The sequence below is a fragment of the Rhinolophus sinicus genome, chromosome 1 (assembly GCF_057876585.1).
Source record: "Rhinolophus sinicus isolate RSI-liver-muscle chromosome 1, RSI-T2T, whole genome shotgun sequence".
Lineage (NCBI taxonomy): Eukaryota > Metazoa > Chordata > Mammalia > Chiroptera > Rhinolophidae > Rhinolophus > Rhinolophus sinicus.
This window is the reverse complement of record NC_142501.1, coordinates 183,520,183-183,534,001: the sequence shown is the minus strand read 5'-3', so window position 1 is coordinate 183,534,001 and position 13,819 is coordinate 183,520,183. Positions and strand designations below refer to the sequence as shown.

General features: G+C 31.7%; 1 protein-coding gene across 5 annotated transcripts in view; it reads left to right on the top strand.

The window, feature by feature from the left end:
* Nucleotides 1-13,819, top strand: part of TBCK (TBC1 domain containing kinase) — a 179,130-nt gene that overhangs the window by 67,321 nt on the left and 97,990 nt on the right. For all 5 annotated transcript variants that reach the window (XM_019738922.3, XM_019738920.3, XM_019738921.3 and 2 more), the window contains 7 exons: nucleotides 4,367-4,416; nucleotides 4,594-4,723; nucleotides 5,722-5,820; nucleotides 7,811-7,873; nucleotides 8,369-8,495; nucleotides 10,059-10,109; nucleotides 11,471-11,554. In XM_019738922.3, the coding sequence (XP_019594481.3) occupies nucleotides 4,367-4,416; nucleotides 4,594-4,723; nucleotides 5,722-5,820; nucleotides 7,811-7,873; nucleotides 8,369-8,495; nucleotides 10,059-10,109; nucleotides 11,471-11,554 (604 nt within the window). The remainder of the gene's footprint in view (nucleotides 1-4,366; nucleotides 4,417-4,593; nucleotides 4,724-5,721; nucleotides 5,821-7,810; nucleotides 7,874-8,368; nucleotides 8,496-10,058; nucleotides 10,110-11,470; nucleotides 11,555-13,819) is intronic.

Sequence of the window (13,819 nt, the reverse complement as noted above, 5' to 3'; positions counted from 1 at the left end):
AATAGAATGTGTGTATGTGTATATATGATGTTTCTTGCTCTGAAGTCAGATTTGTTTGAAATTAGCACAGCTATTCCATTATCTTTTAATTAATGTTACCATGGTATGTCTTACTCAGTCTCTTTACCTTTAACTTATCTATGACTTCAAAGCGTGTTTATTATAGACAACATAGAGTTGGATCCTATTTTTTTTTTCATGCACACTGACTATTTCTGTCTTTTAATTGGTGGATTTAGACCATTCCCATTTAAACTAGTTACTGATATAGTTAGATTGATATCTGCCATGTGTGTAACTGGTTCTGAATTCCTTGCTCTCCTATTTGTTTTTTCTCTCTCTCTATCTCTCTCTCTCTCACTTCTTTTTCTGCTTTCTCAGGTTTTAATTGACTATTTTATATGAGTCCATTTTCTCTCATCTTTACCATAGCAATTATACTTCTTTTAAAAAACGTGGAGTACAACATATGGAATATAGTCAATGGAATTGTAGCAGATATATACAATGTCAGAGCGGTGGTAGATTGGGGGGAGGGTTTATTATTTTGTGATGGATATAAATTTGTAACTATTACATTGTTTTGTACACCTGAAACTAATAGGGGGGGAAAAAAGCAAAAAAGAAACAAAATAAAATTAGTGGTTTCCTTGAAATTTGCAGTATACATTCACACCTAATAGAAGTTCACTTTCAAATAACACTATACTACTTCCTGGGTAATGCAGGGTAGGTGTTTTTTATCACTGTATTTCTGTTTCCTTCTTTCCATCCCGTATTACATTGCTGTCAGTCATTTCACTTATCCATAGGCTTTTCAACAAATACATTGATTTATTATTTTGAACAAACTGTTATTTTTAGATCAATTAACAATAAGAAAAATAAAAGATATCTTGCACTCATTTATTCTTTCTCTAACATTCTTCCTTTCTTTATGTGTTTTCAAGCTCTCTGAAGAGCTTCTTTTAACATTTCTTTCAAGGCAGGTCTACTGGCAACAAATTCCCTCAATTTTTGTTGTCCAACAAATAATGTATTTCTCCACTTTTGAAGGGTAATTTTGTTGGATACAGAATTCTTGTTTGCTTGTTTTTTTTTTTCTTTCAGTACTTTAAACATTTCACTTTATTCTCTTAACTTGCATGGTTTCTGAAGAACAGTCCAGTGTAATTTGTATCTTTGTTCATCTATAGGTAAGGTTTACCCCACCACTCCTTTTCCCTCCCCCAGCTCTTACTTCTTTCCATATTTGATTTTCTATAGTTTGAATATAATATGCCTTGGTTTGGGGGGGTTGTTTATTTGTTTTGGTATTTATTCTTCATGGTGTTCTCTGAGCTTTCTGGTGTTTGTTTAATTTTGATAATTTCTGTCATTATTACTTCAAATATTTCTTCTGTTTCTTTCTCTCTCCCCCTTCTGGTATTCCTGTTACATAGGTTGCATCTTTTTTAATTGCTTCATCCTTCTTGGATATTGTTACTTTTTTCATTCTTTTTCCTCTTTGTATTTCAGTTCAGAAAATTTCTATTGACGTATCTTCAAACTCATTGACTCTTTCCTTCACATATCTAGTCTACTGATGAATCCATCAGAGAGATTCATGTCTTTTTTTTTTTTTTTTTTTTTTCACTTCTGGCATTTCCTTTTGACTCTTTTTTACAATTTTCATTTCTCTGTTATATTACCCACCTGTTCTTGCAAGCTGCTTACTTTTTCTCCTAGAGCCCTTGGCATATTAATCATAGTTAAGTTCCTGGTCTGATAATTCCAAAATTTTTGCCATATGTGAATCTGGTTCTAAAGCTTGCCTTGTCGCTTTAGAATATCGTTTTTTGCATTTTAGCATGCCTTACAATTTTTTTGTTGTAAACCTGGCATGATGTATCAGTAAAAGGAACTGTGGTAAATAGGCCTTTAGTTCAAGATTGTCTGTTCACCTAGCTGTTTAGTTAGTGTTCATGTAGCTTTTCTGGCAGAGACTGAAATTTCCTCAAGTGTTCTTGTTCTTGTCTCCCCTGTTGTCTTTGAGTTTCTCTAGAGACTTTTTTAAGTAGAGTCTGAGGCTTGTTGTTCTTTTAGCTATACTCCCCTGTTATTACACAGGAGCCCTATTGATAGGGAGGTAATTTAGGGGAGGGAAAGTGTTCTTTAATCCTGTGATTAGATCTCAGTCTTTTCGTGAGCCTGTGTCTCTGAGCTGTGACCTTCACATATGTTTCTCATTTCCCTCCCTATCTTCTTAGGTGAGACAGGAAGGCTAGGAGGAGCTGAAATTGAGTATTTCTCTTCCCCACATCAAAGACTAGAAGGGGGGAAAGGTGAAGGGATTATAAAGTACAGATTGGTAATCATGGGGATGTGAAATACAGTATGAGGAATATAATCAATAATGTTGTAAAGATCACATAGGGGGCCAGATGGGCACTGGACTTATCAGGGGGATCACTTCATAGATTGTGTACATGTCTGACCACTGCTCTATATACATGAAGCTGAAGTAGAATAATATTGGATGTCAACTATAATTAAATATATATAAACACACCTTTCTTTCTTTACCTGGATTTAACATGGTGTCCCCCTGTCTGTCTACCTGTTAATCAGGTGTCCAAAGCTTAGTCCCATGGTGCTTTAAAACCTTAGGCATGGTTATCCGTGTGCTTTAGTGCTGGCTTACCTCCTTTCTGTCTAAGCCCAGCTTTGTGTCTCAGATAGTTGTATTTTCCTTACTTTTTAAGGCTTTTTCTGTCATTTGATATTTCATGTTGTATAGTAGGAGGGTATTAGAATCTCTTTTATCTGTCATAATGCCAGCAATAGAAAATAATATATGTAATTATTACTACATAATACATTGAACTTATAATCTCATTAAAGAGAAAGAATGTGTATAGTGGAAAAAATAAATAGCAATACAAGGCAACAAACAGTAAATTACATCTAAAATATACAGTTTTAACTGATTTGATTTTACTCTTAATTTGTTTCTTTAACTTAAATATAATCCAAATTATGTGAATACAAGTTAAATGAAAACAAGGCTTTAATTTAACTTACTCAACTGTTTTATATTTTCACTTGAAATTTAAAATATTTTTCCTATAAATATTAAGGAAAAAATGTTAATGTTGCTGATTTTAAAAATAATATGGAAACCAAGTATCCATTTTTACCATATACTTTTCTGTATAAGTATTTTGCTTTTTTGCCCATAATATGCTAAATTTTTAATTAGTAAAAAAGCAGACTAGATACTTAAAGTTAATATTTATGACTTTCAAGATAGTAAAACCCAAACTTTAAAAAATGTATGTATATTAATTATACAGTGAAACTTGGGGGAACATTATTTTTCTGCTTAGAATTTTAATCCATGAAAGAAATAACGGTTTAAAGCAAAATAGGATAAGTGCATGTCAAATTTTAGAGAGAAGCCAAGCAGAAATCCAGTGTTTGCCAGATTTTATTGTTGGGTAAGATTTTTCTTTGGCTTTTAAAAATTCTGGACTAACTCATGGATGAGTGCACAATGACTCTAATCAATAGATCAGTGCTCGCTATACACACAACTTGAACTTCAGTGTCAGTTCCCACAGGAAAAGATGCTCTGCCTCCAAGTTGGAAGGTGAACCGAAGAGCAGAGCAGCAGGCCAGATAGCATTAACTTTAACCACCCTGCTTAAATGAATACCCTGCTTAGGATGTTCTAAGATGTTACTTTATGACTGCCTGCCTTCTTTTGTTTTTAAATAGTACTTATTATCCTGGCAAAGTTATTATTGGAGCAACATTGATTATAATGACATTGTGAAAAAAAGTAATTAAGAGAATTGAGCTTTATCAATCGTTTATTAGGCATTTGAATCATACATTTCAAAGTATGATGTGAGAAGTTTCTTTGAATCCTTTTTATTAGCACCTTACTGTCTTAATTTGTATTAATGTTGAAGTAAAAATAAGTCTAACTTGAGCTTTAAATTAAGCGATATGTATTTAAAAAGTACATTTTTAACATGTAATTTAAAAATATTTTATCTATTTATTAAATTTTATACTAATTTTAGTAATTCTGAATTGTATTTGGAAAATATCATAGTAGGTGTCTGACATTCATTTACAAGAGACACCTGCAAGTGAAAAAAAATCAAAATACAAAAATCTAGTCTTCACAGCTAAATTTAATCACTAATGGTATAGTATATTTGCATGTTTATAACAGGAATGAATTTTAAATTGTATTTTATACTTTTCTTGGTACCTTTATACATTCATGATTTTTACATTATTTTTCCTTTTAAATACAGATCGGTGTTTCTGTCTCAAATCCCCATACATAAATATTTTCTCTTTAAATTCACAGAGATTGAAAGATGTCGGTGGAGAAGCATTTTACCCACTACTTGAAGATGAGTAAGTATATATATAGTCTCCTTTTACACTTATATTCCTTTTCTGTTTATGTCAGATTGGTAAGAAGCTTAACTATTTTCTTTGGAAAGTACTTTCTAAAAAGAACATGTAACATGGTGTTTTTAAAAAAATTTTGTACATTTTGTCAATTTTTCTGCTTTTGTTTCTCTTTTACAGCCAGTCTAATTTACCTCATTCGAATAGCAATAATGAGTTGTCTGCAGCTGCCACCCTCCCTTTAATCATCCGAGAGAGGGACACAGAGTACCAACTGAACAGAATAATTCTCTTTGACAGGCTGCTAAAGGTAGGGATTCCGAAATATGAAGTGTTACAAGAGCCCACGTACATCCTTATTATATTGCCTTGTTAATTCTTTGGGAATCTTGATATCATAAAAAGAGTAATTCTTATGACCTATCTTTTCTGATTAACGTGTAATTATAAAAATGATACGTGTTCATAGTACATAAAATTAAAAAGTAAAAACAAGATGCAGGAACATATGCACAATCATATTACACAAAAGATTAATATCCTTACTGTTTAAAGAACACTTAAAAATCAACAGGAAAAACACTAATACTGAAACAGAAAAATGGATAAGGAACCTAAGAGAAATAGAACTAGTCAGTAAATCTATTCAAAATATTTATCCTCACTAGGAATCAAAAATAATTAAATAGGCTTTTTTGATAACCAAATTAGTAAAGTGAGCAAAGGTGTATTAAGATTGGAACTCTCATTCCTTTGGAATGAGTGTAAAGTGATTGAAACATTGTAAAAAGCAGTTTGGAAGTGTATATCAAAAGCTGTAACAGCATCCACACCCTTTGTCCTAATAATTCTTTTGTAGAACTCTCTCCTTAAGTACAAATTTATAAAAGGACACCTTTATGTGCAAAAATATAGAAGTAGCCATAATTATAACATATTTATTGAATAATTTCTACATTTCCAGATATATTACAAAGTGCTATACATACATTATTTAACCAATATGAGGCTGGTAATATTATTCTCCAAATGACTCATTCATAATTCTTTCAAAGCACAAAATAGAGAGGAATGATTAGAAACAGTAGAAACAGCTCCTCTCTTTTGTTGTATACAAGATTTATAGACTATAGGGAACCATTCTACTGCCAACTTACAGGTATTACTAACACCAAAGTAATTTCAGATACTTAGAAATTTATTGAAGATCACCTTCAATTTTATCACTGGTGTATATTCAGGACTTTCCAAACTAAAAGATAGTACTTGGTAATTTGAGACATTTTTTCATGTTTTTTTCATATGTAGGCTTATCCGTATAAAAAAAATCAAATCTGGAAAGAAGCAAGAGTTGACATTCCTCCACTTATGAGAGGTTTAACCTGGGCTGCTCTCCTGGGAGTTGAGGTAAGAAAAAAAAGAGAAGGTTGGAAGTTGGACATGGTGGTGCTAAGAAAGAAAGAAAAAGAAGGAAAGTGCTTTCAAAATATATATTTTTAAGTTGTTAGACAATAGCACAGGAAAAAATGAGCATTAAGAATATTTGGCAATTTTAAGTGAAAGGAATAGAGGAAAATAATAGGAAAATATAATTGAAGGCTTCTTAGATTTATATTATTTAATGTTTCATTTAAATGGGGCTCATAAAAATTATCTTGATTACTAATTTTCATATCAGAATATCTTAACTATATATATATATATATACTAGTTATATGTGTATTATCCTGCCTATAAAGTGTGTTTATTTAGAAGTAGGATTGCCTATTCATAAGTAGTTCTGTCTATGTTTAGATAAACCTTCCACTCTAATTTGAGCCTTGTCAAAATTCATGAATATAATTTTGTGCTTTTTAGCACATCTATCCCACAAGAACCATGCTACCAAGACAAACAGCTACTTGTCTTCTACAACACCTAATCTGTGGCAGCGAGGAAAGCAGAAGGGTCACAAAATCATTAGGGTGACTTGCAGTGCTAACAGAGAACTCTGGTGACAACAGTCATGATAATAGGCCGAATCCTGGCCAGATTTTTTCATTTCAAATTTCTTTGTCACCCTGCCGTCACATATTCTCTTATCAATATCTTGTGTATATCCATCAGGCATTTTTTTTCCTGAATTCCCTCAACTATTTTTAATCCTTTTCAACTCCTTGTTAAAAAATGTTCTTTATTCTTGATTCCTTTGATGAGAGTTTACAAACATCTTTGATTTGGTGGTTGCTTTAGAAGAATGCCTGTTGTTCCATCCCATACGTTAATAGTTAGAATTCTAGAACCATGTAATGCTGAAGTTCAGGAGGACTGAGTTCAGGTTGTCCAAATCTGTCATGAAGTAGATGTACCAGAGAAGCTGATACAGCAAGTAATGACACAGTTTGAACCCCAAATTCCTGACTCTTTCTACATCGTTATGAAACCAGAGTAATAAGAATTATTCCATGCTTAGCCCTATTGAACATGTCTAAAATCTGAAGTAGTTTATTCAGTTATTCCTTCTGTAACAGTATAACTGTAAATGATTCCTTTAGTCCCCTGATTCCGTAACTACATGATATTCCACTCTTTCATTTATTTCAAACTTCTGCTTCCCAGTGCTGACCTACCACTCCTTAAACAATCCCATTTTATTTTTGCTTTCATTACCAACTTTAACAGGAAAATTTATTGTGGCATAGCTCTTTCTGTTTCCCCCTCAATTTTTTTTCTCTTAATTTCCTCATGAAATTTACGATGCTTGAGATAATGCGAATAGGGAGCAATACGGCTGTGTTGTACTGCAGAGGCTATGTGCTTTGGCTAAGCATACTCATTAGCTAAGTGACTCATCCAACACATTTGTCTTCTGGTGTGTATAATTCAAATGTCTGCCTCAACAAAATGCCAAATTGTCACAGACTTTCATCACAGATAAATGTAGAAAATTTTTTTTTAAGAGGTATACTTTGGGTGTTTTTGTTTTTTTGGGGTTTTTTTTTTTTTTTGTATGAAATATGAGTCAATAATAGACATCTTTTTCCATATAAGATTCTTTTTTTTTCCATTAACTTTTATTGGGGAATATTGGAGAACAATGTATTTCTCCAGGGCCTATCAGCTGCGAGTCATTGTGCTTCAATCTAGTTGTGGAGGGTGCAGCTCAGCTCCAAGTCCAGTCGCCATTTTCAGTCTTTCGTTGCAGGGGGCGCAGCCCACCATCCCATGGGGGAATTGAAACGGCAACCTTGTTGTTGAGAGCTCACGCTCTAACCAACTGAGCCATCTGGCCACCCGTACTTTGGGTTTTAATGTGTCTATCAATAATTGGGTGGATTTATAATAAATATATTTTGCCTAAATTAATAATTTATCCAAGATGTCATGAATTAATATTATCCTTTCTTATTTTTTGCAGGGGGCTATTCATGCCAAGTATGATGCAATAGATAAAGATACTCCAATTCCTACAGATAGACAAGTATGGCTTAAATTTTCTTAAACAGCTTAAGATAATTTTGCTAAATATTACATTTTAGAAAGGGAAGAGGAATTTTTTTCCTTTTATTATTAATACTCAGCAGCTATCATATGCATATCGTATCAGCATGATTCTTGTACTGATAAATTAGTGAGTTAGAACTGTTCCTTAAAGGAATTTAGGCCAAGTAGCTTTTCTTAATAATTGTACTTTTTTAACTGAAGAATTTGCCCTTTATTTAGACCTGGTTGTAAAGGAAGTTTTTTTGGAAACTATTAATACATACCTTTTCAAAAGAAATGGTCTGTTTTCCTTGTTTAAGTATACAACTTTTTGTTGTTTGCATAGTATTAATAAAACATCAGAATTATTTAGGTTGTCTATTCTGAAATTTATAATACAGTCTCTCCTTTTCCTTACATTGGGTTTATTGGCGATCACTCTATTACAATCTCTATTATTACAGTTCTACCTTATTGTTTTGCTATTTTACAGATTGAAGTGGATATTCCTCGGTGCCATCAGTATGATGAACTGTTATCGTCACCAGAAGGTCATGCAAAATTTAGGCGGGTATTAAAAGCCTGGGTAGTATCCCATCCTGATCTTGTGTACTGGCAAGGTAACTTTACTTTCCAATTTTTAAGACTCCTTTTGAAGTATTAGGAGCATGTTGCATGACTAACAGTTTTAAAAATTACCGTGTTTCATTGAAAATAAGACCTAGCTGGACATTAAGCTCTAATGCGTCTTTTGGAGCAAAAATTAACATAAGACCCAGTCTTATTTTACTGTAAGACCCAGTATTATTTTAGTGTAAGACCCAGTATAATTTATAATATAATTAATATAATATAATATAATATCCGGTCTTATTTTACTATACGACCCGGTCTTCTATAATATAATATAATATAATATAATATAATATAATATAATATAATATAATATAATGTAATATAAGATCGAATCTTATATTAATTTTTGCTCCAAAAGACGCATTGGAGCTGATTGTCTGCTAGATCTTATTTTCAGGGATATACGGTAAAACAAAATATCAGAACACCCTTGGCTTTCAGAAAGTCAACGCTAAAGCTATGATCCATTTTTGAGAGGTTTATATGAGAACTTTTTTTAAACTTGGTCTAAATGCCTAGTAGGTATCATTTAAATGCATGATATTTAAAGAGACAATTTGTCATTACATTGATTAGAAAAGTAGGAAGAGTATTTTGTGTGATTGTAATTTTTGTGGGTACATTTTTTTCAGTGCTTATAAAAATAATAAAATAATTTTATACCATAAATAATTTGGGCCTAGTTAATATTCTCACCATTTAATGATTTACAGTTTATGCTTAACATGTTTATTAGAAATTAGGGAATAGGATACCACCCTAAACTGTTTATTTATTATCTATAAAAAAATATATTTTTAATGTTCCATACCCTTGATTTTTATCTTTCTCATTACTTTTGTGGTCATTGATAGATCCATGAATGAGAAACTCATTCCACCAGTCCTATATTTGAATTTGTTGTAATGAACAGTATTTTAAAAAATATTTTAATTCTCTATTTCTGGCTAAACTTAAGTTGAAGCTATTATTTTTCCTAGCTCTGTCCATTTTATAGTTCTATATCTTCCTAACAAATATAGATAGATTTAAGTATTTTCTTTCAACGTGACAACATATGAGCAGTATTATTAATAAAAGGCATATGTCATATATTTATATTTCACTTCACAATTTTTAAAGGATTTTTTTCATGATACCAAAAAAACATCTAAGACAAATCTCCTCTCAGATGAGGAAATATGCCTGGAGGTGTTAAGTGATTGCCAAAGCACACTGGGTCAGAGATGGGACTATGTCCCAAACCTTCTATAATTTTTACATTTTTCTGTTAATACGTTTCTCTCTTTAACTCTTAATACGTTTCTCTCTTTAACTCTTAATAATATTGATGATAATAATAGCTGATTTGTATTGGGCATGTACTATGTGCCATTCATTGTCAGTTACTCCCCACAATAAGCCATGAGAATATATTTCTGGATGAGTAGTGTTTATCATGCTTAATCTATATAAAGGTAGTGCACAGAACTGAATAAGGTATACATCCACAATTCAATTGAATTATGTTTATTTAAATTATTTTAACAACCTCTCCCTCCCGTCAGGTCTTGACTCACTTTGTGCTCCATTCCTATATTTAAATTTCAATAATGAAGGTAAGCCTATTTATCATTTAAATAATCATGGTACATATTATTCTAAAATATTTTATTAAAACATGAAAGGTTTTTCTGTTTGTTATAAGGTTCTTGCTTTCTTCCTAGGATATACTCCTAGGGAGTATACAATTTCTGTGAAATAATCTGTTAGACTAATTTTAGAGGATGTGAAGAATTAATTATTGGAGCGTTTCAGTTGTGAACAACCAATGACTAGAAATTTGTGGACAATACAATTGATTATTCTAATACATTTGTCTACTTTGGTGACCATTTTTATGAAACATTGGAGAAAACTTTGACATCTTTAGAGATTAGTTTTAGTCTATGTATACACTGTAAACAATTTATAAAGAAATTGCTGTTGGTCTTGTATCTCCAAAGCCTATAATTTCAACCACTATTTCTGTACTAAAAAATTTTCTTATTCTCCCTCCTAAACCCATCACTTTGTATTCATGAATGTATTAATGTTTTGTATACTTGTATTTTATATTCTAGTTATATACTAATATAGAACCCTCTTTTTGGTTAGCAGCTTTTTTATGGTATTTTTTTAAAAGATTATTTTTTTTATTCCCCTGTTATGATGTCTTTTTTTATAGTTGATTTTTCAGTAAATATTTGTTAAACTTAACTGACTCAAATCTCTAATGACATCACATATAGAAAGTATTTACCATACGTAGTATGAATCTTTAGAAGCTTCAATTTCAGAATCTCCATTTTTTTTTTCAAATTCTGTTTCATGTCAGATTTTGCATAAATTTCTGGAAATGGGTACAGATAGCATAATTCCAGATAACTAAAATTTTACAATTTGAATTGGTTTAAAAATGCACTGTTCTATATATCATTGCTTATTATCTAGACTGGAATTTGCTATGTTTAATTAGGCATAGTCTGTTACCACGCATACTGATTCAAGAAGAGTAAGCAATCTGTATTTGAAAGAACAATTTATGACTGGTGTTCCTAAATCCAAGTTCTGAGACTCTTTCTTTGCAGCAACAAAAATTAAGAATCTTGAGGTTTATATAACACGTTAATAATGACCATGTTTAGAGATTTAAAAAATTATAAAGTTCAGCTAGTAAAGGTTTTTATTATTGTGAGATAATGATTTCTGCAGTAGTTTGAAATTTAAAAATTAGTTGGTGATTATCTTTTATTGTCCAAAATATTTTCTGTTTTAAAGAGCAGGCTGTTTTTTCCCTTAATTTTGTGTTCCCAGCATTTATTAACATAACTCTTGTTTAATAGTAGAGTCAAACAATGTGTAATAAGTGAGTGAATGACTACTGGTCATGTACCCCATTAACTAATTTGTTACATACCTTTGCCTTATTCTTTCTTAGCCTTGGCTTATGCGTGTATGTCTGCTTTTATTCCCAAATACCTGTATAACTTCTTCTTGAAAGACAACTCACATGTAATACAAGGTAAGCAAACGTCTTTCCTTGTCTTTTTAAGGGAAAGTACTTATGTCAAATAACCAATATTCAATTGAATTTACAATTTTGACCCAATAAAATATGGTGATCATCCTCACTAAAACCAATGAAGAGATCATTAAGTTTAGTCTTTCCTCCAAGTCCACAAAGAATTATGGTATTTTTCTAATGACTGTTTTAATATCTGATCTCAGTTCAGTTCAAATTTAGGTGTGCTACTTTAAGAAAACATAAGTCCTGCTATTTGTCTCTCACAATTAAAATTGCCCACAAAAAGCTTCACCATGGAGCAAGCCTATTATGAATTAGTAAAAAAGTTTAAACAATGTTTAATTGTGTAAATTAATAGGATATTAAAAACACTTCTCATTCATCTCATTTCTCATGTTTGAACACCCAATATATTCTTCCTCTGTCTTCTACTTTCCTAAAATATCCTTCCTCCTTTAGAATCTAAGTCATAGCATGACCCTTTTTTGAATTTGCAGGACACTTTAGCCACAAACTTTTAGTATAATTTTCTGAACTATTTTTTGGAAGTAGTGTAACAACATTAATAATATACACTTTTGAATCAAGCAAACTTAGTTTCAGATTTAAGCTTTGTTACTTATTGTGTAATCTTGGGCAAGTAACTTAAATTTGCTAGGTATAATTTTTCTACTATCTAAAATAAAGATTTTTGTAAAAGTTAAACATAAAATATGTAAATGCATGATACATAGAAACATTCAATAATAATTACTATTTTATTTTCATTACTATTTTTTTTTGCTATCATTGCAGTTGTTTTGCTAATATTATTATCATGACATTATATGTTGTTTTATGTCTTTCAACAAGAATCTAAATGTTTTGAGGGCAGAAAATTTTCTTATACTTTTGTATTTCTTTTGGAACAGACCACAAAGCTGGTCATGCAGTCTCCCCATTTACCAATTTTATGACACTTTTCAGATATTACTTTCATTTTAATGAAGTAAAATATAGACTTTTTATTTATACATTTATGTCTTATTAATTCTAAATTTTCAACAACTTTAAGCTAGTGCTTTGTTTTATTTATATTTACATCATTATGGATGAAGCAGGAAAACTAGGCTATGTCTGATTTATCTAACATTCTGAATAAGGGAGGTTTCAATTAGCAATATTTTTACTTAGTTAGAAATGAGTATAAAATTAGAGTATCAGAGGTCAATATAATGGGAAAATAACTAGAAAGGAAGTAGAAATGGAAATGGAGACGAAAAAGATAAAGAGGCTGGGAGGAAAAGAATATGAATAAATAGCTCAGCACATAAAAACATTTTTATTTCCAGCATCGTTTACATTGAAGTATAGAGAAAAATAATTAAAACTGTTTTTAAAATGTTGTGTTTGTGTTTATAAGCACATCAAGGCATGTTCACAGTTCTTTGTGTCTACAATGTAGATAGGTGCGAGAAATAGAAATAACCAGTGTCTCTGTTGGTTTTGAAACATAAGTGCTATTGATTTATATTTGTATTTTGAAAGATTGGTTTGAAATGAATATGCGTAATTTCCTGCACTCTCCTAGAATATGTACTTATATAAAGTTAGGATTAACTGAAGAATTTTTTCAGAGGGCAACAATATTTTGCTTTGACTTTTTATAATCAAGGATGAATATGTTTTCTAGGGAGGAAGTTGTTCTTGCTTGCAGGTTAATTTTGTAAAGCCATCCAATTTCAAGAGTCATGCAATGTTATCTTCTAAGAATTTATGAAGTGATGCCCTATAAGAGTGTGTCTTGCATCTTGCTAGTAGGGATGTGTTCCATACTTATTCATAGTTTCCTTATGGTGCTTATCAGTGATGTTTATCATAGAATGAATAGTATATTCTAAGATTCCAGTAATTCCTGTCTGAGGATACTGCAATGAAGGCCCAAGTTCTTGTAGGCCTTAACCAGCCAAGGGCTGGAGTGGGGACCCCATGCTCAGTTCGTAGCACCTGCAAGCCTGGCAGCTAGAGAGCTTCTTACCTCCCCACACCTCCTTCACCCCCATGGGGAGGACCAGATACCTGGGGTATGCTGGCAACAGGAGAATTGAGGGTTCGTGGCCTGGCCCAGTTCCTTCCTGCCTAAGGTAGCTTAGTTGATTAAGATTGGTCACCAGTATGCTACAACATGAAGTCTGCCCCTCAGCAACCTGTCTTCACATGCTCCACTTTTATTACGTGTCCTACCTTCTGCCCCCATATCAGAATGCCCTTGAGTGAATTGTC